At 41.7% G+C, this 24,426-nt stretch overlaps 1 protein-coding gene across 1 annotated transcript in view; it reads left to right on the top strand.

The window, feature by feature from the left end:
- The window catches only part of COL22A1 (collagen type XXII alpha 1 chain), a gene marked incomplete at its 3' end in the record, with an annotated part of 219,731 nt that overhangs the window by 186,559 nt on the left and 8,746 nt on the right, over positions 1 to 24,426 (top strand). Inside the window, exons 39-43 of the mRNA XM_021717502.1 lie at positions 804 to 848; positions 7,520 to 7,597; positions 20,795 to 20,830; positions 22,238 to 22,291; positions 23,644 to 23,688. Coding sequence (XP_021573177.1) covers positions 804 to 848; positions 7,520 to 7,597; positions 20,795 to 20,830; positions 22,238 to 22,291; positions 23,644 to 23,688 — 258 coding nt within the window. The remainder of the gene's footprint in view (positions 1 to 803; positions 849 to 7,519; positions 7,598 to 20,794; positions 20,831 to 22,237; positions 22,292 to 23,643; positions 23,689 to 24,426) is intronic.

Here is a 24,426-nt window from a genome sequence, read left to right as displayed (position 1 = left end):
TGCCTGAATGAAACGTATTTGTATACCTAACCCTTAACTGTACCCCACAACATCATAATTAAAAATATTGATTAAAATAAAAAAAAAAAAAGAAAGAAATGGACCTGGTCGGGAAGGGAGTGGTGTGAGGGATAGAAGGGGGAAAGCCATGCTCTTCTGTGTTTCTGGCCAGGGCAGCATGGCCTTGTGGATGGCTGGCCACATGCTAGGCCTGTGCTAGTGCTGGGACACAGAGATGGGCTAGAAAGTTTATGCCCTGGAGATGCTCACAGCCTAGTGGGGAGACAGTCATGCCAACAAACCACCATTGCTCAGGACATTCATGAGCATGCACACAGAGAAGGACTTTTTGGTCTTTCAGCCAATACTTCCACAAGTAGAATTGTGATTTTAATTCCAGCTGTGAGTGCTGCATCAAGCAAATCCCTTCAGCATGAAACTGAAGACCCTCTTGTGGGCTACCCCCAAGTCTTCATAGCATAGTAAAGAAGAGAGAGGTCTGGTTTTGGAATTAGGTGAGCCCTACTTTGAAACCTGGACTTTCCCCTTACTTGTGGGAGCCTATAAAAAGATCTTAAAAGGGAAAGTAAGCGAAGAGAGACTGAGAGATTTGTTCAAGGTCACATAGATACAGTAGGCGGCAGAGTCAGATTTTGCATCCAGGACCTTGTAACTCAAAATTGTGAGAGTCCATTCATCCTGGGCCCTCAGCAGAGGATGCTCACAGACAGGTACATGGTGAGCACATGGGTCAGTGCTCACTCATAGTTTCATGATTGTCTTTGTATCATTCTTTCCTCCAGGGACTCCATGGATCACCTGGATTGCCTGGACCCCCAGGAACTAAAGTGAGTACTTGTCTAAGCAGACTGTGGGTGCCATGGCTTGCTCCTAGAACGGGACCATGGAATATTATGTTATAAGCATCTCTGCTTATAATCCCAGCACTTTGGGAAGTTTCTTGGCTCAGCACATGTTTCTTGGCTCATCACATTCTATTTGATTAAAGTCCCATGACTCTTAACTGTTAATAGTGAAGTAGTTGTCCATGAAATTGGTACTTAATATATATATATATTTTTTGAGTTGGAGTCTTACTCGGTCGCCCAGACTGGAGTGCAGTGGCCACTCCCGGCCACCGCAGCCTCGACCGGCCGGGCTCCGGCAATCCTTCCGCCTCAGCCTTCCAAGTAGCCGGAATTACAGGCATGTGCTACCACGCCTGGCTGATTTTTGGATTTATTGTAGAGATGAGGTCTCGCTGCCCAGGCGGGTCTCAAGCCCACAGGCTCAGGCAATCCACTCACCCCAGCCTCCCAAAAGCGTGGAATTACAGGCTGAGCCACCGAGCCCGGCTGGTACTTAATATTATTAAATAAAATTGCAAGAGATGCTGGCTTTCAACTGGCAGAGCAACGTATCTAAGGGATTTTGTATTATTATTACTAGTCTAATTGTGGTAACAGATAATTCACAAATTTCAGAGGCTTAACACAATAAAAGTTTATATTGCATTCACACTAAGTCTATGGGGGCCTTGATGTGGGGAGTTCTAACCCACAGCCGTTTAGGGACTCACTCTAATCCAGTGGCTCTTCCATCCTCTAAAGTTTCAGAATCTTCTACTAAATCCTTGGTATGCAATGGCAAATGAGGGAAAAGAGAATGGAGAACCTGGTGGGAAGATTTTATGGGTCCACTGTTCATTTCTATCAATCTCTATTGGCAATCACAAGAGAGGCAGGGTTTATGATCTTTTCCAAGAGGGAAAGGGAAACACTTGGTGAATACCAGCCAGTCTCTTCCTCAATTCATTTTCACACATAATTCAGAAATGACTTTTCCCATGAAGAGATTCCCTTTACATTGAATCATGCATTCATTTACTCATTTATGAATTGTCTACCAGTTCATCCATTATTTAATTCACTGCACATCTATTGAGCTTCTTACCACATGATGGACTTTAAGGCTGTGAGAGGACAACAGTGCATGTGACATATTCACAGTTCCTACAACAGCCCATGGTCTAGATGCGAAAACAGACATATAAATAGGCAAAAGCAGACAAGTACTAGGAGAGAAGAAAGTTCAGGGCTCACATGAGATCAGAGGCAGCTCTCTAATCCAGACTGATTGGATTATGGATGACTTCTTGAAGGAAGTGATATGTGTCCTGATTTTTATTTTTAACTTTTTTTTTTTTTTTGTAGAGACAGAGTCATGCTATGTTGCCCAGACTGGAAGGCGAGGGCACGATCAGAGCTCACTGGAGTCTCAAACTCCTGGGTTCAAGTGATTTTCCCACCTCAGTCTTGCAAGTAACTAGGACTATACAGATGTGTACCACCATAACCAGCTAATTTTTTTTTAAATTTTTGTAAATTTTTTTGTAGAGATTGGGGTCTTGTTATATTGCCCAGGCTGGTCTCGAATTCCTGGGCTCAAACGATCCTCCCACCTTACCTTCCCAAAATGCTGAGATTACAAGCATGATCCACTGTGCCTGGCCTGTCCTGGTTTTTAAACACATGTAGCAGTTATCATGGGAAGACATTGAGAAAGGAGTCCTTGGCAGGAGTAGTAACACAGAGGAAGATAGTGAGGCATGAGATAGAATATGTTCAGAGAAGAGCATGGACTAGACATATGCCCATTTCAATGACATTTATTCGACCAACTCAAGTGCATCAACTTTTTAAAATGTGGGTGAAACAGTCAGTTGCAACATTAGAATGCTTACTTTTTTGGCTTTAATTTGACATGCATGTTCAAAATCCCATCAATAAAAGTGTCATTGTAATATTTGCACACACACTTTTTAAAAGTTCTTATGAGTCCTCAATGTCATCCCTCCTCATTCCTCAAGCCATTTTTTGAGTCAACTAGCACTTTTTAAGAGCATATCATCGTCCATCCCACTTGAATTTTTTAAGATTCAACACTTTTGGAATGTATGTATGCTGCTGTTACTGAAAGTTTTGCGCCAAGCCCCAGAGACCATTCACTTAACAGCAAGAGATTTTTCTTTTTCTTTCTTTTTCTTTATTTATTTGATTTGGGTACTTACACAATACAGCTGCAAAGTGTAGTTCTTGTTTGTAAAAGACTTGCTCACAATAATATCTAGTATATTCAAATGCGAGGCTCCAGGATTAATTACTGTGTCTACATTAAATGTCTTTGCTTCATGATTTGTTCCCCTATTCAAGCAGGTGACCTCTGCTGGCATCTTCAGCTTACATTAATTGAGGTCAAAGTAGGCTAATGTGCTTTCCCTAATAGTGATGTTGTCATTCATGATCATTTATATTTTTAATGAGAGGGTTCTTTATGTGGTATGAGTGAATATATGGCAACTCCCTATTTTTTGAGGAAATGCATTTGGGAATAACTTGGCCTGAATGTGGGAGCATAAAATAGTTCCATGTGCCTGGAGCAGCAGACATGTGTGGAGAGGAGCAGGTCAAAAAAGCAGGTCCCAGTCGGGCTTGGTGGCTCAGCCTGTAATCCCGTGCCTTTGGGAGGCTGAGATGAGTGGATTGCCTGAGCCCGTGGGCTTGAGACCCGCCTGGGCAACCTGGCGAGACCTCATTTCTACAATAAATAAAAAAATTAGCCGGGCATGGTAGCGCGCGCCTATAGTTCCAACTACTTGGAAGGCTGAGGCGGAAGGATCGCCGGAGCTCAGCAGGTCGAGGCTGCAGTGGCCAGGAGCGGCCACTGCACTCCAGTCTGGGCGACAGAGTGAGACTCCAACTCAAAAAAAAAAAGCAGGTCCAGATTCCAGAGAAACTTTTGTGTTAACAACCAACCTGCGGACAAATGGGAGGCTCCCAGGTGATGGGTGAGCCTAGCCCAGTCTAAAGTGCAAGACTCAGGGGCTCCCACTTCTTCCCCCTTGAAGGAGGAGAACCTTGGGAACCTGGAGGACCTTAAAAGCCTCATAGAAGAAAGAAAGGCAGGCCGTTGCCTTACTAAGCTATGGTGTGGCCATGTGCTCTTTGAGCTATGGCCAGGCCGTGTTTTCTTAAGCTCTGGCCTCCTCCCCTACCTTGGGGAGGTGAAACTCCTCTCTCTCTTTCTTTCTAATTTAGTTTATAAACTATATTTTCTAATCTAAAAAAGAAAAAGAAGAAAGGAAGGCAGGGGAGCTAGAAGTGGTGGAGTAGCAAAGTGACTTCACGTGCCCCTTCTCTGTGATAATTACTTAGGACCATTTATCTAATAGGAGGAGACTTTTTCTTCCCTCCTTTATTTTTTTATTCTGTGACTGTATCTTTGGGATCTCAACAATATATCCACAGGGTTGCTACCTGTCTCCCAGGCAGCGTTTAGGGGAAAAAAATGATATCATACAAATAAAAATAGTTGTTGGCACAGTGCTTGTCACAGTTACATGCTCAGTATTCATGATGCATGTTATTAGATCGTCTTCTAGGGTTTGCTTTAGGTCTGCAGCAAGAAGGCGAGGTCTAGAGAGACTGTGACTCATGGCAGCATGTTGTTGGAGAGAAAGCAAAGGGATTGGTAGTAGTGGAAAACTGCCGTGGGGGGGGCGGGGGGGAAGGGGACACACTTTATCAATAAGGGTACCTGATCTCAAACCAGGTGAAGTGGGGACCAAAGTGAGGCCCCAAATTTACCTGTACAATGACCATTTATATACCTAACCCTGAATTGCACCCCACATCTTAAAAAAAAGTACAGGGGAACTGGGTGGAGGCTGTGCTAAAAAGAGGCAGTTCATATCGTTTGCCCACTTTTTAATGGGATTATTTGCTTTTTTTCTTGAAGATTTGATTGAGTTCTTTGTAGATTCTGGATATTAATCCTTTGTCAGATGTATAGTTTGTGGATATCTTCTCCTGTTCTGTAGGTTGCCTATTTTTCTCTGTTGATTATTTATTTTGCTGTGTAGGAGCTTTTTCAGCTAAGTCCCACTCCTTCATTTTTGTTTTTGTTGCATTTACTTTTGAGTTTTTAGCCATAAACGCTTTGCCTAGGCTGATGTCCAGAAGAGTTTTTCCTAGGTTTTATTCTAGGATTTTTATGGTTTCAGGTTTGACATTTAAGTCTTTGATCCATCTTGAGTTAATTTTTGCATGCAGGGAAAGCATCATCCTAAGTGAACTAACTCAGGAACAGAAAACCAAACACCGCATGTTCTCACTTATGAGAGGGAGCTAAACTAAGGATCTGCGAAGACATAGAGAATGGTATCATGGACACTGGCGACTCAGTGGGGAAGGGGGAGAAAGGGTGGAGGGAGGAAAAACCACCTACTGGGTACAATGTGTAATGATGGGGGTGGTGGGTACACTTAAAGTCCAGACCAAAAACTATGTGTACCCCCTAAAGCTATTGAAATAAATAAAACAATTAAAAAAAAGTCTTTAACAAAAAGCAGAGGCAGGCTAAGACCCCCCGGGGTTGGAGTGCAGAGACCCCTGACTTGGTCCAGTTGACCAACCAGTTTCAACTTCATGGGTCTCAGAGTAAATCAGACTTCCTCTTTGACCACGTTTTTCTCCTATTTAAAATGTGAGACCTTTAAACACTTGATTCATTCCACGGTTAATATCATATGCATGTGTCTAGGGCCCCAAGTATCTTGTATTTCCCAGAACCAATCATATCCTATTATTCTAAAGAAACAGAATACACTAGTGGAGAATTTGAAGAAAATTTGAAGAGGGAACTATTGGCAGAGGTGAGGGCGGGCAAGCTCTGCTGTAACTAGCAGGAACCAACAACAGCAGTAGCATAACCACCCCAGGCCTGGAGGGTCAGGGAACAAAATGTTGAGAGATTTGGATTTTGGTTCATATCTTTTGTGAGAACTTTGCAAGCCCTGCTTCTTCTTATCCCCATGCATATTCCTTCTTTTCAGAACTTAGCATTGAATATTGACAACTGGCCAGCCTCATGGCTGAGTCATCTTTTGGGCTTGAGACCTAGACCCCTGCTTGCAATAAATGAGTGCACATCAGTTGAATAAATATATAACTCACATACTCATCCAAGCAACCGTTGTGCGGCAGGAGAAGCAAATCATCTTAGAATGATTATTTTTCTTAAAGGTCCAAAATGCAGAATTTTCCAATCGAAATGAATAGAAAGAGGATAGCCTGCTTATTAGTGAGTTTTTTTTCAACACTTAAAACATAGACCTTAATAAAGCAATGTGTTGCCTAGCAATATCAAGTTCTACCTTAAATCAATTGCTGCATAATATCTCATTGGCTGTTCACAACAAGCTCCCGAGGCTGTTTCCATTTGTCATACATGTTAACTCAACCCAGAGATACCAAGTGGCTTGAGCAAGGTCACCTGCCACCTTGGTCTCAGGCTTGGCTTCGGTTCAGCAGACCTAATACGTTCTGGAGCACAGTCCCTTACACAAAATTGTTGCGACAATGTGTGTTTTGGATCAAATTTTATCTGGACTTTGGAAAGGCAGTAATATGCAAAATACATACCTCATAACATTTACTGTGGTATCTGAGGCAGCACCCCTAACCAAGCTCACCAATATTTATGAAACAGACATGTGTAAATATTTATATAAAATGGGATAACTAAAATCTGTACACAGCCTGTGTCAGCATAAGTCAGGTTGTGCTGCCAACTGAGTTCAGATAAACACTTGTTTTTAGAGCTTGAGGATTTTGAAATTATGGGTAAGGTGTTGCTCTGTCTCAGCTTCTTTTATAGAAAATGGAAAACAGAATTTCTTCCTTTTTCTTCTTTCTCCCATCAATGTTCAGAATGGCAGGAGGATGAGAACAACAGCAAACACAACAACTAACTTGTGTTCAGTGCCATGGCGGGCACTGTGCCAAGCACGCTCTCTGCATAATTTCATTTAATGGGCACAGCATCTGCAGATGTGGCAACTCCAGCTCTCTTCGCTTTATAGGTGAAGAAGCTTAAGCTCAGGAGCTTGTCACTTTTTAAAGATAGTAACTGTTGAAGCCAGAACACATATCCAGGCATCTAGCACCCATGTCCACACAACTAACTACTATGCTTGAAGGCAAGGGTCTTATGTCAGTCATCCTTGAGTCTGTCACCCCCACACCCACAAAAGTGACCCGTAAAAGATAGGTACTTGGTACATTATTGATGAATTGATTTACTGCTGATCTGGGATCTGAGTTGAAATATGAGCACGTGTTCAAATCTGAGGTGTGGTTGGGATGGGGGTCTGATGTGGTTGGGAGAAAGCATGTGGAGAGGGCTATATTATTGTAATCACATTTTGAGTCACTGTCAAGGTCAGGGAATGGCAGGCCTTGGAAGCCATATGATCAGGTGGCTGTGGTTCATGCATGTAGGGCTGACTTGCATGACGGACTCCTTAGGTGGACTATAGTGTGGCCCGTGGAGGGCATGTGGTGAGAGAAGACTTCAATGGTAAGTGCAGTCAGGATCCTGGGAGGAGCATAATCATTTTTGTACCCTGGCTCTCTCCTTCCTGGAGCTGACCTCTTGATTTTATTTTTCTGTCTTTTAGGGGGACCGAGGAACACCTGGGATCCCTGGTTCTCCTGGCAGCCGTGGTGACCCGGGCATTGGAGTTGCCGGTCCTCCTGTGAGTCACCGTTCAGCCAGCTGTTACCTGCTCTCAGGCAATGTAGCCAATTCTCTGCTTGCTCCCCTGCAGGGAAATTGTTTTTCCAGCTATCCCAGTAGTGGGTCACAGGTCCTAAAATCATTAGGATGGTAGGTCTGTCTATTTGGCTGACATTGGTGTAAATCTTGGGGTACTTCTCATAGGAATAAGGTTTTTGGAGACTGCAAAACTTGTCTGATTAAAAGAGGAGAGAAAAAATCTCACTAAAACTGAAAAAGAAAATTTAAAAACAGGCCAATCTTTGAGAAATGGAGTCAGAGCTAGTGACATCAAGCTGACTAGGGAAGGGCTATGGCATGGGAAAACCTATGTGCTTTCAAGTATTTCAAGCAAAAAAAAAAAAAAAAGTGAACTGGTTATCCTAGTTCTCTAAGTAGTACAGATGAGAACACAAATGGAATGGAATCATGTCTCCAAAATAACATCCATAAAATGGTCCTCAAATTGCTAGTTTTAATGAATAATTAACATCTGTCTACTAGGTGTGAGTTTGCAAATTCCCTAGAGGTGGTAGCTTTAAGAACTACTAAAACCTTTGAATTACAACAGGTCTTAAGGATCAGTGATGTCCAGGCCCCTATCCAATTGAGAATTGCTATCAGTATTCTCACCAGCCTTCACCTGAGTGCCTCTAGAAATTGAAGATATGCACCATTCAAAACCAGTACATCTGGCTCTGAAATTCAGAAATATATTTCCATAAAGAATATGATCTTATTTTCATTGACACTAGGATTATGGTCTTTTTAATTTTCCACCCATTGTCTTTAATTATTCCCTTTGTTCCTCAAAGAATATATTTTTCCTTGTCCTTTGTACTGGATTATAACCTAGAACTTAAGGACAGTTTTTAGTCTTAAAGTCTTCTTCCGTTTAGTCCCTTATTTGCTACAAATATTATACCCTCTTAATGCACCTTAAAATTGTATTTACTTTTTTTATTCATAGCCATCCTTATTATTTAAAAGAAGCTCAGATACTTAGTCATTTTCAGATGTCATTGCTGAGCCTTACAATAGTCAAACTACCCATGTATTATAGTTGTTGCTATTATTTTAACCCAGAAGCACAATCTAACTTTATTTGTATTAAATGTAACCTGAATATAAATTAGAGTAGCAAATGGCCCAGTCTCTTCTTAGTTTTCCATATCAATAGGTGAAGACCATGACCAAGAATAATTAAGAGTAATATTATTCATATATTACTCTCAAAGAATAAGAAAGAAAACTCAATTTATTACCCATAGTATCATTTATAAAATAAAATCTTCCCTCCCTTACTTCTGTGATTCTCTTATATCCTAGAGTTTAGTTCTTTAAGCTCTCACCCTCTTCCCAAATTCTCTTCTCTGTCCTTTCACTCTTCATCAGGCCTCATTACCTCCCCACAGGAAATGACTACCTTACTTCCGCTCTAACATACTAGCAATGATGCCTCATTTTAGGGTGTTCTGAGGAACAAAACCCCCACTTCATCCCTTCAATCTTATCTTTCTTCTTTGACTATTTTTGTCAGTTTTTTTGTAACTAGAAGGAACAATGTGGCCAAAGATGCAGCAAGGAAACACAATAACATAGACTTTCCTATCTCTGAAATCCTCCTTCGAAAATCCTCCTATTAAGGGCCCCTTTTGGTGGAGTTTAGATTCTGATTCGTGTAGGAATTACTCCTTAGAATAGAGAACTGACTATAAGTGAAACTGAAGACCCATAACCTGGGTGAGGTACCCCCTGCATCACTTAACAGGTTTCTATGTGTTTCAATCTACTCCCCAAGGATTCATTACCTCAACCCTTACTCAGAAAGCCAGGAAACAGAGGTTGATACCACCTGCCACTTAAAGTCAGCTGAAATCACCCATGAAATATGTTGCTGCCTAAGTGGTTTCACCTGAAAAGTAATTGGCTGCCTCTAGTCAAGAGGCTGTAAATCAAGTGTTTAGTGTCTTTGCTACCACTTGGACTTATTAAAAACTTCCGTGGTGGATAAAACTTTATTGAATTTTCATAAATCCTATCTTTGGCTGCCAGCCTAGGTTGCTAATGGCCTGGGAATCTGAATGGAGGATTCAAATATGCTGAGTGCAGGTTTGTGGAGGAGGTGAAGAAGGGATCAGTTGGGGGAGAAGGAGTCAAGTTCATCAGGGATGCAGCTGCCTCTTTACGGAAACATTGCTATTTACTGAGCAGTCCTGTGTCTGATCTTGTGCTGGGTCTCAAAGCATCCACATCCACCTCCTCATTTAGTTTGTACAAGGTGGTTTTTACTTTTTGGTTAAGGCTGAGATCCCATGAAAGCAGCCCCTGAGAACAGGATTCAAGGGCAAGGAGTTTAATTGGGAGCCGGTCCTCAAAATCATCAGTTAAGGAGTGAAAAACTGAGAGAGAGAAAGAAGGAGAGCCAAGAGAGAGTATGTTAATGAGCAAATGGCCACTGTGAGTACCTGAGACTCACCTGTCTTGACCCCGGGTGACTATGTGGTTCAGTCTGAAAGTTGTTCAGCAAAAGGGACAAAAAGCTGGGGTGTATATGTACCAACTTCTGCCTATCTTTGATTGGAGGCTGCTTCAAAACTGTGTTTGAGCTAAGCATCTTCCTGTGACTAAAGAAAGCCTTCGGCAGGTGCTTGCAGAAGTGAGAAGTGGGATTGGTGCATGTCCAGTGAATGTGGGGAAGGGGACTAACATGTTTGCTGTGTCACAGTTTTCCAGGTAAACAATTTGAGGTTCAGAAGGTGAGGTGGTTTGGCCTGTGTCACATAGCTAGTCCAGGGGCAGGGGTAGGCCACAGTCCTACTTCCCACACTCTCAGAAATGAGCTCTTTCTCCTGCATTACCTTGCCTGTGGCTTCTGTGGGATGGGCAGGATTTATTCATTTACATTAAGATCCCTCACAGAAAACACATTAGGGATGGATCCAGCCATAAATTATTCTTCACTTTCTTCCTCCCGTGGTGATATGCTCCAAGGCCTTTGGCATCTGGGGCAGTGCTGACTTCCTGGAAGGGAGCCCAGAGCTTGATCTGCCCAGTTCTGTACCACCACGAGACTGGTGAATAAATAGTGAGGCAGTTTTTTGGGGTTTTGACTTCCAGTCTCTAGATATTAATAAACAAACAAAAAAATCCCTTTAATCTTTAGATTTCCTCTAATCCTCCTTTAGTAAGGTTTAAAATGCTTTAAAAAAAATGAGCCTCCTCGGACCTTGGGATAGACCAAGGTGCTAGCGATCCTCCCTGATTCCTGGAGCTTGGGGTTTGTCAGGATAAGGGGTCCCTACATAACCCAGGACACATTCCCATTCCTTCTTACTTTAGCCATCAGTTTCCTCATGGATCAAGTGTCAGCAATTTCTGCAGCATCATCAGGGCAGCTGAGAGGATTTCAACCTGATAATATTGGTGATAATACCTGGCTTCCTGGCTTTGCTCCATTGATGTCATAATAATCCTCTTCCCCTGATATCTTTGTCAGCCTGTGTGGCCTAAAATGACCTCTCCCTTTTTTGAGCTTCTCACGCTCCCTCTCTGAAATTAGTTGTACTGATGCTTTACTTTGATCTGGGTATCAAATACATGAAGTACATACAAAAGGGGACAGGCTCCCTGACCTCCAGTGGCCTTATAGTCTAATAGCAGCAAGAAGCAGACAATCCATTGGGTGCAATAAAATAATCTCAAGTGCCCCCACAGAAGGGCTGTTTTTTTTACACTCCCCCAACTTTCAAGGAATAATAAAATAATAATAAAAATGTAAATAATAATAAAGATGTAAATAATAAAATAATAGCGATGGCAGCCACTGAAACATAAGCGCCATCACAGCCAACACCAACTGCCTATTTGCAGAGGTCAGAATGAGCAAAGGCCTTCACACCTACCTCTCATTTATTTCACGGGTATTCTCCCATTTGATCCTCCCAGAGATCCTAGCAGGCAGATTCCCCTTTTCATTTTCAAATGAGAAAGCAGATATGAAACCACCTCCTCAAGGTCACTGTTAGGACATGGTAGAGCTATGCCAACTCCAAGCAACTCCAAGCAACTCCAAGCAAATGCCCTTAATTTTCTTTCACATGGGGACAGTACAGTTGACCCTTGGACAACGTGGAGGTCAGGGTTGCCAATCCTGTACACTGGAATATTCTAGCATAACTTTTGACTCTCCTAAAACTTAACTACCAATAGCCTGCTGTTGACTGGAAGCCTTTGTAATAACGTGAGCAGTCGATTAACACATATTTTATTTGTCATAGGTAACAAATGCTGTATGTTCACAATAACATAAGCTACAGAAAAAAAAATTAAGAAAATCATAAGGAGGAGAAAATATATTTACTGTATTGTATTCGGCAATCCTGTAAGTTTAAGGCATCTGTTTACATGACGATTTGTCTGAAATAACAGTAACCCCAGCTGCAGACCTCAATCTATGGTACCTATTAAGCAATTCAGCTTTTGCTTGTAATGTCATGACTTTTCTCTGCTTCTTGGGAGTGCTTCCAGCATCACTAGCAGTACTTTGTATGGGCCCCATGGTGTTATTCAAAGTTTATGCTCTTGCACTCAACATGTGAATACTGCGGGAGATCACTTTTTACTGGGATACACAATTTACTGGATAGAGGAACTGCTCAAAAGAAGATGACTAGTAGCACACAGCCATGTGTGTGGATACTCACAACACTTGGGCTCACCACAGTAGCAGGACGTGGCTACAAAATCATTAGTACAGTATGGACTACAGTTAGCTTTATGCAGTTATGATTTAATTACTGCATCTTTAGGTTTGGTTACATTTCTTTGGGCTGCTAATAATGCCAGGTAAAAATCTGTGTTTATATGCCTAAATTTTGATAATTTTTAACTTTTTATAATAGGTTTGTGTATATTTTGTAGTAGATGATTAAATAGACTAGTATCTACATATGTTTTGTGCATTCATGGTATACCTAACTTTTTCTTATTTTTTTCAGTATTTCTAGGCTACATGGGTCATCTATAATTTTTTTCAAATTATCACTAATTTCCATAAATTTTCCAATATATTTATTGAAAAAAATCCACATAGAAGTGGACTGTGCAATTCAAGCCCGTGTTGTTCAAGGGTCAGCAGGAGTAACAAAAGTTCATGTGCAAAGTCTTCACACATGCCAGTGTCTTTTTTTTCCCTGCATGATTGACTTTCGTGTCTAGTCAATTATGCTTTTATTTAGGTCTTATCTGCATGTTCTAGTCCAAATTCTTTGGTCATACAAATTAGAGAGCCACTCAGGTTGTCTCAAGAGTTAGGCTAGCTCGTGCTTCTTGTATAGCAGTACCCTTATCTTGTCTGGCTACTAGGCCTTTGTGGGGACACTGGGCATTTGTCAGTATTTACTCAGGACCTGGCTCCCAGCCTTGCCCCTAAGGCCAATGATCAGAAAATGTGCATGGCTTGATTCATTAAAATCCACTCTCATGCTGCCCAGTGCCCAAAGCTAGGTCCTGTGGGCAATGATGGCAGGGGTGGCGGGAGATCTAAAACAATTTTCCATCACCCAGACTCCAGGGCCCCTGTATTACTTTGTATATAACCATGAGCAGCTGAGCCTCCCCGTGTTGGTTTTTAGATGAAAGACTGGAGGGTTTCTTCTCTTGATGTAGCAAACAAAAGTTTTAAAATAAATTCCTACTGCCACATTTGATTGGGAACTTCCCTTCTATGATAAACAAAACAAGCTTTTTTATTGTTCTTAATAAAAATTATTTAGGCATGCTAAACATGGACTAGGCTCTGTGCTGGGCCCTTGACTTGCTTTTACCTTCCCTGATCTTTGTAGCAGTCCTGTGAGGTGTATACTATTGTACACGACTTTTCCAGCTTACAGATTAGAAAATTGAGGCTCACAGTGGTTTAGAGAGCTGGCTAGAGTCACTCTGCTAGTGAAAGACAAAGCAACTTTTGAACCTTGGCTTATCTTACCCTGAAGCCCACTCTCTTGGTTTCTAAGCTGGAAGACAGTCTCTGCTCTTTCTGTAGATCCAGTGAGTCCCTTCGTGACACGTGGTAGGAAGAACTGGGTTCTCTGGCACTGACTGTGGCTTTGCGCAGTTACAGCCAGCATGAGAAAGACTTCTCTGTATTGCACATGGGACAGGCGAGAAAACACTCTGACCAGCCTCCAGGTCATCTCTGCCTCCTTAGCAGACCCCAATGGCCTTGGTCAGGCCCTGTCTGGCACCTTCTGTTCTCCATCTCCACACTTCCTGCTCACTTTCTCTCTTTTCCTACCTCACTCTCAGGTTTTCACCTTGGTCTCCCTGACTGCCTGGCTTCTGTTCCCTCTGACCCCTTCTCCATAGAACTGCCGCAATTGTCCTTCTAAAGCCTGGATCTGGGGTTACCTCTTACCCTTTTGGTAACTTTGGAGGTCTCCTCCGAGGAACTTAGAGTACTTCTTGCACAGAACACAGCTACCCCCTGGAATTTCTGGCTGCAGCCCTCCTGCTCTCTGCGCATAGAACCTGACTTTTCCTTGTTTGCCTCATCTCCCCTCTGCCAGGACATCTTGGTCTTATCCTCTTCTCTACTGTGAAACCCTTCATTCCCCCCAAACCCTCTTATCACCTGTCCCTCTTTGGGTAAAGATTTTCCCAAACGCTAAGGCTTATGCTAGTGGCTCTCAGCATCCCTCTACCCTTGGCCCACAAGTCCTTACCAATTATTATAGGAGGGGTTTTTCTCACTTCATATAGGTAGGCTCCTTGCCTTGCCATCACCTGGCCATCTGGCCACCTGCCCCAGTGCACAATAGCAGGCCTGTGCCCATTGTAAGGCATTAAGGTCAAAGACTGCAGAGAATAAAAGTCCACTTTACCTTCAGATATATGCCTGTGGTGGGAGGAACAAAGAGATGAAAGGTTCTGAAAGAACGGAAACAGTGGATTTTAGTACAGCATTGTGGCAGAGAAGGGAGAATGTGTTTAGCATATCTAAAACCTTTTGAGGCTCTTAATTTTATAAGTTTTTGCCACCTACAATTATTAGCATGTGCCAGTTGTATGCCAATTTTGTATATACTCATGTGTGTGTGTGTGTATACGTGTGTGTATGTGTGTGTGTATAAATTTTTAATATGGAGAATTTCAGATAGAGTAGGTGGATTGGTAAAATTGGTAAAATAAACCTTCATGTAGCTACATTAAGCACTGACAACCAGAATCCCACAGCCAATGGCCACTGTTTTCCTCCCATCATCTATCATCTTCCATTATTTTGAGGCAAATCCTAGACACATTTTTTCTATAAATGTTTCAGTATATGTTTCTAAAAGATAAGGATATTTTAAATGTAAGCACAATTTTATTATAATGCCCCCCAAAATTCATAACATCCTTGTATATCTAGTCAGTGTTCAAAGGTCTAATTGTGTCATATATTTCTTGCTTCTGTGATTTTCTTTTGTTTGAATCAAGATCCAAATAAAATAACATGTAACAACTGGTTGCATTTTTTAAAGCTTTCTGTTACTTTATAGATTTCCTCTCCAATCTTTTTTCCCTTTTGCAATTTATTTATTGATGAAACCAGTTTTTTTCCTCATAGCTTCCTATAGTCTGGAATTGGCTAATTTAATAGCTTAACACGTTCCTCTGTCCCTGTAGTTTCTATAAATTGGTACTTAGGCCTAGAGGCTTGATCTGACTGAAGTTTGTTATTGCTGGTAAGACTTCACAGGTGGTGTGTTCTTCCATCAGGAGGCACATAATGTCTGGTGAAGTCTCTTTTTGTGATGTGTTTGCCCTTTGATGTCCAATGCTCCCACCAATTAGCACATCAAGAGTTGCAAATTGGTGCTGTTCTAGTTCTATCACTTCTTTCCTTATTAGCTGGAAAACTTCTATATAGAGAAATGTTCCCTCATTTATCATTTGGATACCTAACGGTACAAGTCATATGGAAGGCATAGTATAAATGCTTGAAATCTTTCCCTTTAATTGTCTTCTAATAATAACTTGGTTCCCTAGCATCTGGCAAAGATGACTAATTGAATATTTGTTGTTGTTTTTGTTTTCTAATAACAGTTTTGAACCTATGGATATAAACACATTTGATGTGTTTTAAAATATTGTAGTTATTTCTTTTTTTGATGCCCTCAATTTGTCTTGTCTTATGCCAATAAGAGCCTATTCAAGTTGACTCTATGTACCTTTGACACAAGCCTAGCAGGCTTTGACGGTTTCTTTGCTCTCTGGAATGACAAGATGTTTTAGGTTTGCTGTGTGCATTTCTTGTTTGGATCTCTGATCAGACTTTCTTCAAGCAATCTTATTAGTTTCTCCTAGTGGAAATTAGTATCAAAGGCCAGAACCTGAGTATTAGTATAAAGTAACTATGGAACAAATCAGATGGCATAATTTGGAAAAGAAAGTTGTAATTGTTGAAAATATATTTAAGCTTCAGATATAGGAATAACTTTTAAAAGTCATTGTCCAGCCCCCCTTCTCAGCACACTTTTATCTTTCTTTAAAGTAGATGAACAGAACAGCTGGAAGGGTGTCTTTTGTGGTTGGGCACTTCCTGTTTTTCTACTTATAGTATCTTTTTAAAAATTTTCTGATAACACAAGGTAAGGTGATACTCTAGCTTTGTATTACAATTGAGAAAAGTGAAGACCAGAGAAGCTGACTATGTAATTTGCTGAAGGTCAAACAGCTAATAATTGATAATGCTGAGATTTAAAATGAAGACCTTCAATTTTAAAAATCTATCCTCTAAAATGGATTTTATATTAAATGACATAAGAAAGGAATTTGGAACCTAGTAAGTTTTATGCTTGAGGTGGATCATGGGATTTAATTTGAAAACAATGGGTGACTCTAAAATGACATAACAACATTTTCCATACCCGTAACAAACTGTTGCTTATTCCCTTTTCTTAAGGATTTAAGTAGGTATCCTCCTTCAAAATTGCTGTGAAAGGTACACAGTTCAGATGCATGTACAGAGGTCCATGTGTACCACTGACTCATATCTCGACAGAAGCAATGAAGTAGAATGGAGGAGGTGGCTTCTGAGTCAATTCTGGATCCATTATTTTGCCTGCTTGTTTTGGGTTAAGGTAATTGATGGCTTTTAGCTTCAGTTTCTCCGTCTGTCACGAAGGTGTGTTGTTGTTACCCAGTTTGCAGACTTCTAGCAAGGGTTTAAGTGAGATTCTCTGTGTAGGAAGCAGCTAGGGCCATTCCTGGCATATAGACCAGTAGCTGGAAGTCTGCTTTTTTTTTTTTGCACTTGGGAGTTATTCATCTCTGAATTCCCTAGCCATTCCTCCCTATGTGTGTGTCTATGACTGTTGTGATCATTTTTGAAATGTGATAGAATTCTGAGAGATAGAATCTAGTCATCTATTATATATCTATTATGGGAGATATATATATATATATATATATATATATATATAATAGATCTATATCTATATCGAGAGAGAGAGAGAGAGAGACAGAAGTAGATGTGCTGATGAACTGTAATATCTAGGGGGGAGGAAACCTCACACCCCTCTAGGGAATATCTCAGCGGATTTAGGACACTACTTCCTAGTTGTCTCTTTTTTTAGATCTCTGGAGATTTTCCTACATTCTTTTGCTCAACTGTACACTTAAAATGATGCTTGTTCTATTTTATCAGGACATTTGGCTAAAAAGAGAAAAACCATAATTTCAGAAACGTACTCTGATTTGCCACTGTTCAGGTGTGGTCATGGCTATCTTAAAAACTACATTTTTCTCCCTTTTTAGTTCAGCTGCCACAAAGTCCTTCTGCAGAAGCTCCTCAGGAAATAACATTTCTCATAATTCTTAAAGACAATTCTTCCTGGAATTTCTTGTCTTATATTAGTTTGAAATTTATTTAACATGGTTATAATATTTTTAACATCATAATGATTCTATTTCTATTTTTAAAAGTTATCTGTCTTCTTTTGATATCTGCTTGATATTTTTTGATAATGTCATATTATTTTCTCAGTGTTTTATTTCTTCTTTTGTATATGTGATCATTTTAATAGATCTTTTTTATTGCCAGCATCTGACCATCCTATCATTTGAAATTCATGGGAACTCTAATTCTACTACTTGTTATGTCCACTGCCACTCCTGTGGTGAACAGTTTTGTAATTTGAGATTGTGAGTTCATCCCTTTGGGAATCTATCTGTGAAAATGCTGCAGCCTGCTATATATACTCTGAGATGATTTGCTTTGTTGGGTTCCTAGAAATTGGCTTTGAGCTGAAACTATGCAGGACTTATATTTTAGAGCACCCAGATACCTATGAGGGCAGGCCCCTGAGGATGAGTCTCATAGGAGATTTCTCTTAATTGTGTACGTGGATTCTAGGTACAAAGACAGATGAGCTTTTCCTTCTCTGCCTCTTAACTTTACTATTCATTTCTTTACAGAGAGTTTGTGAAGCTATTACAATCTATTGAAGGTCCTGCCCTTGCTTAGTATTGTGGAGTTTCAACTTCATGATCAAAGGAGCCTGCAGCCTCATTTCCTGTTTCTGCACAGCACTCAGAACCCTGCTTTCCTCCAGGGCAGACCTTGGTAGATTTAGGGCACTGCTTCTCGGTTGTTTCCTTCTAGACCTCTGGAGATTTCCCTACTTTCTTTAGTGCTCTACTATGCACTTAAAATAATGCTTATTCTATTTTATCAGGTAGCTTTGGGACATATTTAATGGGCAGGTTTTTAGGTTACCTGCTCTGTCATACTGCAAGAATCTTAGCATTGATTGGTGTGGAATCTTTTCTCCTTCTCAGGAATACCGGGGACTTTTTAATGGGTTTTGCTACAGCAAGAGGCAGGTTGTACTGGACTGAGGGTAGGAAGTAGGACTAAGCTCACCCTGTCCAGTGACTCCTGGCATGGCTTGGGCAGGTCTCTGTCTCTTCTGGGCAGGTCTCTGTCTCTTCTCCCAGCAGGCCTCCAGAATGTTATATCAGTCCCACAGAGTATGGGTGTCTGGTGTGCAATACAGTGCCATGAGAAAGATACAAAGAATTACACAGAAGTTAGGTTAGAAAATATAGTTTATTTAGAAAGTAAATTAGAGAAAGAGAGAGAGAGAGAGAAAGAAAGAGGAGATTCACCTCCCCAAAGTAGGGGAGAGGGTGAAAGCCAGGAAAGATGGTGGCAGCCATAGCTCCAAGAGCACATAGCCATGCTAGAGTCTAGTAAGTTAGTGGCAGCTGGCTGCTCGTGGTTGAGTCTTTTTAATCCTTCCCTTTGATGGGGGAAGGTCATTAAGGTGATTGGGTGGTGGTCTGCTCCACATCATCACAAAGGGACAGGTAAGTGCAGGTACTGACCTCAGATGATGGACAGCAGGCAGATGGGTGGGTTAGTCACATGACTGCTGCCATAGTGGTAGAGATCTGTGTCACTTAGGTCATGTAGGTCATGAAGGGCTGATTAGGTTGAAGTAGGTCTTATGGGTGGAGGCAAATACTTTGAATAGAAAAGCTAATTAGTAACAAGCTGGGGATGGGGTTGTAAAGCAACTATCAATAGCTACCTCTGAGAAACTGATTTTGTCCTTATCTAGTGATTAGAGGGAAAGTTAAGCGAACTGCTAGAATATCATGAGATTTAGGCAGTTTTAAAATGGTTGCACACTGGGTATATTAAATCCATGTTATGTCCTTTCAAGTTCTATCATCAATAAAAAGAAGTGATAATTAGCATTGATTCTAAAGATCTCTCTGTGCTTTAAGATTTTAACTTGGATGGAATGCCATTTGTTGTGCTCTAGTCGGCTGTGTTCTCACTATGCATAAGGTACTTGCTGAGTACTGGAGAAAGAGTGGTGAGAATGCAGACTTGGCACCTATGACATAAAGTATGTGATCCATTCAGTGGAGAAAAGAGGTAGGCCAACAGACAATGACCATGCTAGGCATTCAGTCCTAGGCAAGGTACGTGCAGGGACTGGGGACCACCTCCAGGGAGCACCTTGGGAGAAGTTCTAGAAGAAATCTCTCAGGGGCCAGGGACTTTTTTTTTTTGAGTTGGAGTCTCACTCTGTTGCCCAAGCTGGAGTGCAGTGGCACATTCACGGTGTGATCCTTCTGCCTCAGCCTTCCAAGTAGCTGGAGCTACAGTCACGTGCTACCACGCCCTGCTAATTTTTTATTTATTGTAGAGATGAGGTCTTGCCAGGTTGTCCAGGCTGGGCTTGAATCCGTGGGCTCAGGCAATCCACTCGCCTTCGCCTCCCAAAGTGCTGGGATTACAAGCTGAGCCATCGAGCCCAGCAAAGGCCAGGGACTTCTAAAGCAAGGACCAAAGTCTATCAAGAATGTATCCAGGTAAAAAGACAGGACAGAGTCTTCATGGAAAAGCACCCATGTAGCAAAGGCTCAGGGGCAAGGGACAGTTTTGCTCAAAGTAAGAATTTAAATTATACATGAAGGCCTTCTAGTCAAACAATAAACAGTACCTGAAGTACAATATCTAGAAGCCAAACTCTGACTGGGCATACTTGGAGAATGACAGATCCATGTCTGTGAGTGTGCATGTATGTGATATGTGCAGGTGTGTGTGTGTGTGTATGTGTGTGTGTGCATGTGTACATGTGTGTGTGTGTATGCACACATGCATGTATGCACACTCTTTGTACGAGCAGAGGACATCACTGTTGTAGAAGGGAAGCTATGGTTCAATGAATTTAATCAAATGACCTGAAGAACTGACTTTGAATCCTGGCTTCGCCATCCCTAATCATAGGCCACAGACAGGCCACAGTAGGAAGCCTGGCCTTTATTATGTCTCCAGCATGCCCTGAGCAGGAAAAACCAGCATTTCTCCAAGGCGGGTGCCGCATGGGGAAGCTGGGGCTCCCGGTTCCAACTTCACCAGATCTACAAACTAGTGGTGGGCCGAGATGTCAGGAGCCATGTGGGGATGAGGAAGGGTGGTACCAGTTCAGGAGCAAATGAAGGAGCAACATTTTTGCGTGGCCAGGTGGTAAGTGGGTGACTTAAAGATGGGAGGAAGTCAGCCACTGTTACAAGACAATTGAAGACCTGGTTTAGAAATAAACTTTATAGCATGTTTAAAAGAGTATTTCATTCCTTGTTTTACTTACATGTGTGTTTGTTTGTTTCTTAGGGCCCTTCTGGACCACCAGGAGAAAAAGGGCCCCTGGTACAGTATGCTTTAACTAAAAGATTGGGTTTCTATGGGAAGAATCCTGCTCCAATCAAAGCAGTTTTAAACTGGAGACATCGCAAACTGGTTTCTGAAAATTCCTAGCATTATTAAACAATGCAGACTCTCCAAAGTATGAGCACTAATCTGTGGGACAGAATATGATAGATGTGGATATGAGTAGGGAGGGGATGCTGGGGGTTATCTAATCCGACATGCCCGCTTCATAGTTGGGCAAACAGACTGTCTTTGCTTTTTGGCGTCTCTCCATCACAGAAGGAAAGTCATGGTTTAATGCATTTAATCAAACGACCAGAAGAGCTGACTTTGAATCCTGGCTTCACCACCCCTAATCTTGCAGTCATGATCCAATGAGAGAATTTCTCTTAGTCTGTAAAGTGGGCATAGTAAGAACCATGAGCCATGTGGAGGTCTGAAAGACAGGTTTTATGCTAAGGCAACAGGCGAGTTCTCAGTAGGCATTTGTTCTTAGGAGTAGCAACCACTGACACATGCATTTACCAGAAAAATGTGAATTCCTGTAAACTCACCCTGTTGGAGAAAGAGCTACATATTAGCAACTGGAATGATTTTGTACTTTATGCTATGTGCACATATTTTAAATTACATTCATTCATATGGTTTCTGAATTAAGGACAGGGATTTTCATACCCATCTTTATAAATGAAGAAAGTGAGGCTCAGAGCAGTTAATTGATAAGAATCATATTTTAAAGCAAAGTACAGGCAAAGTAGCTGAAAATCTAAATGGAAGCATTGGTGTGAGAGGAGGTCTGTGAAAGCTCAGGAGAGGCAGGGTTAGCCCCTGAGAAGCCGTGTTGTGCAATTCCAGACCCCCCCCCCCCAGGTATTTCTCTCTTGTTTTAGGAAAAATCTTACAGGGATCCATAATGAAGTATCTGTACCACATTCTGATTGTTATCTAGAACTTTTCAACAGTCTCAGAGTGGTTTTCTCATAAAGAGCAGTAAATGTACTAAGCATTGTGCTAGGGCTTGCACAAGGAAACTTACTTAGCCAATTAACAAACCCTGGGACTGATTATCCACAGGACATGATAGGAGTGAGCCAGGATTTGAACTCAGGCCCGCCTCACTGCCCGAGCTGTTTCTTCCACTCAAGCAAGGGACCTACTAATTGGGTTGAGTCATCAGGGTCAGAGTGAAGGTTTTCCAGAGTGTTCTCTGTGTGTAATGAGCATGTCTATCTTCACAGAATGCAAAGAGATGAGTAAGCTCTGAGTAGGGCGCTTTGGACACATGTATTATATCAGATTCCTCATAGCAACAGGCCATTTGTGCAATGAAATGCAACTATTGTCAAGGAGAGAGGGGCCTTATTTGCTTAAACATGCTATGGGGTGTCTTCTGTTCTTTTTTATTAGGGATCACGAGGCTTACCTGGATTCCCCGGCCCCCAAGGACCAGCTGGCCAGGATGTAAGTACAGAGAAATGACACGGGCTCAGTAAAGGTGCTGACATTCACTCCTGGAAGTCCACCTTCCATCATCTCCTGGCCTTACTTGACCATGTGGCCAGTTTTGTAGCTCAGTCAAGGATTTCTAAGATGACTTCTTTTTTGCTCTTTTGTTGATTGTGTCCTCTAATTTTTATTATCAAGTTTTATTTTTTATGCTTTTGTGTTATGCTTTCAGAACCTTTTAAGCTTCTGGATATCCCATACAATGTTTCCTACTTCTTGGTCAACTTCTTACATATTTGGCCAGTCATTTCTGCTGGAATCAGATATCACCTTCTCTGGGGAGTTGTCCCTGCCTCTTTTCTAGAATGACTCTCTCCCCTCAAGGGAATTCTTCAGAATTAACTGATGCTCTTTGCTGATGCATTACTTCCTACTTTGTGAAGATGACATTCGTCTCTTATCTCCATCCTCAAGCTTTTGTTTAGCTATATCTGAACTTCAAGAAGGTGAAGATTCTGTGTCTTATGCATCTGTAGGTCCTTGATGCCTAGCAGCATGCTTGGTACATTGAAGTTATTTGATCCATGCTCATTGACCAAATAGATAAATGACAACCATGAGTTCCTGTAGGGCAAAGATGCCTGGCACTAGTAGGCAGCTGTATTTTTTTGCTTAGACATATATCTTTCCATCTCTACGGTTTTAGTTCATTATAAGCAGAGACAATAAAATACCCTTTCCTTGCTTAGAGAATGTGTGTGTGTGTGTGTGTGTGTGTGTGTGTGTGTGTGTGTGTGTGTGTGTATGTATGTATATATATATATATTACTCTCTCATTCTTATTTTCAAATATTCAAATTTAACTGCTCTACTCTCAACATTACATTCCTATAGCAAGTAAAGTAGAATAATTTCCTTCTTTTCAAGGCTGATCCTTCCAATTGTGTTTGGAAAAAGATTTGGAAATTTTAAAACTGGTGTGTGTGTGTGTGTGTGTGTGTGTTTGTGTGTGTGTGTGTGTGTGTGTTTGTGTGTGTGTGTGTGTGTGTGTGTGCATGTGTGCATGCACGCGCGCTTGTATGCTCTGTATACATGGGTTGTTTTTAGTTTTGTGTTTAGGACAGGACTCATAAGAAGGATAGCTCACTGTTCTAAACACTTGCCACTGTCAAATGTTTCCTGCGAAGGCTTGGGCATTCAGCTGGGATTTAAAACCATAAATTCATATTGGTGCCAGTTCTCATGGTTTGGTATTCTTTCCCTACTGAGTCACACTTGGCAGATACAGAGGCTGGCAGAGGGTGTGGCTAGAGTGGGTCAGGATCGTGTGCTTGTCGCAGTTAATATTTTATTTTTTTCTTTCCTAGGGTGTACCAGGAAATCCAGGAGAGAGAGGGCCACCTGGCAAGCCAGTATGTCATCTTATGATTCTGGATAAATATTGACTATCCAGGGCTCCGATGAGAAATAAGATGCAACCCAGATGGTTCAAGAGACTTTGACAAAGGGCTTTTTGACAAAACTGTGGGCAGAGGGAATGGATATGGGATTCTGTGAGACCCAGAGATAAACCTAGTGGGAAGCCATTACCACCATTATGCCTGTTTTCAGATCCTGATGAGAATTGGAGGGAAAGGCACTGCAGATAGGAGCTTGGTCATGGGTTCAAAGCCACTGCCAGAAGGCTTGGCCTGAGGCAGGGATGGAGCGTCCCCCCCACCTCCAGTTTCCTGACAGCGCCCCTCGGTGGTCTGACTCACCTATAGGCCAGCAGATTGGTGAGCCTGAGATACAATGAAACAAGACAGAAAAAGATTTTTTTAAAAAGTCTGCCTGTGATGGACAGATGGACAATAGCAACATTCGCTGCAAATTCTTGCCATTTCTTAAGCCTTGGCTGGGCAATATTAACCCTTGCAGTTTCCCACTGTTAACATGGTAGAAATATTCTTTTTTGGCCTACCATGAGGAGAGTAGATGCTGCGAAAGGTTGAGGAGACATGGGTACCTGAGTGTTGGGTCCTTGGCGGTGTGGCCACAGTGTAGCCCAAGAGGCTTCCCTGTTGTGAGGCACCAACACCTCCTGGGACACCCTCTGACTGAGTGACCGATGCCAGAGAAGTCCAAAAGGTTTAGCCAGGTGGCCAAGC

Source organism: Carlito syrichta, unplaced genomic scaffold (genome assembly GCF_000164805.1).
Source record: "Carlito syrichta isolate Samal-C Ts95f unplaced genomic scaffold, Tarsius_syrichta-2.0.1 Scaffold309815, whole genome shotgun sequence".
In the NCBI taxonomy this organism is placed as follows: Eukaryota; Metazoa; Chordata; class Mammalia; order Primates; family Tarsiidae; genus Carlito; species Carlito syrichta.
Note: the sequence above shows the minus strand (reverse complement) of the source record. Positions and strands in the feature narration are given on the sequence as shown.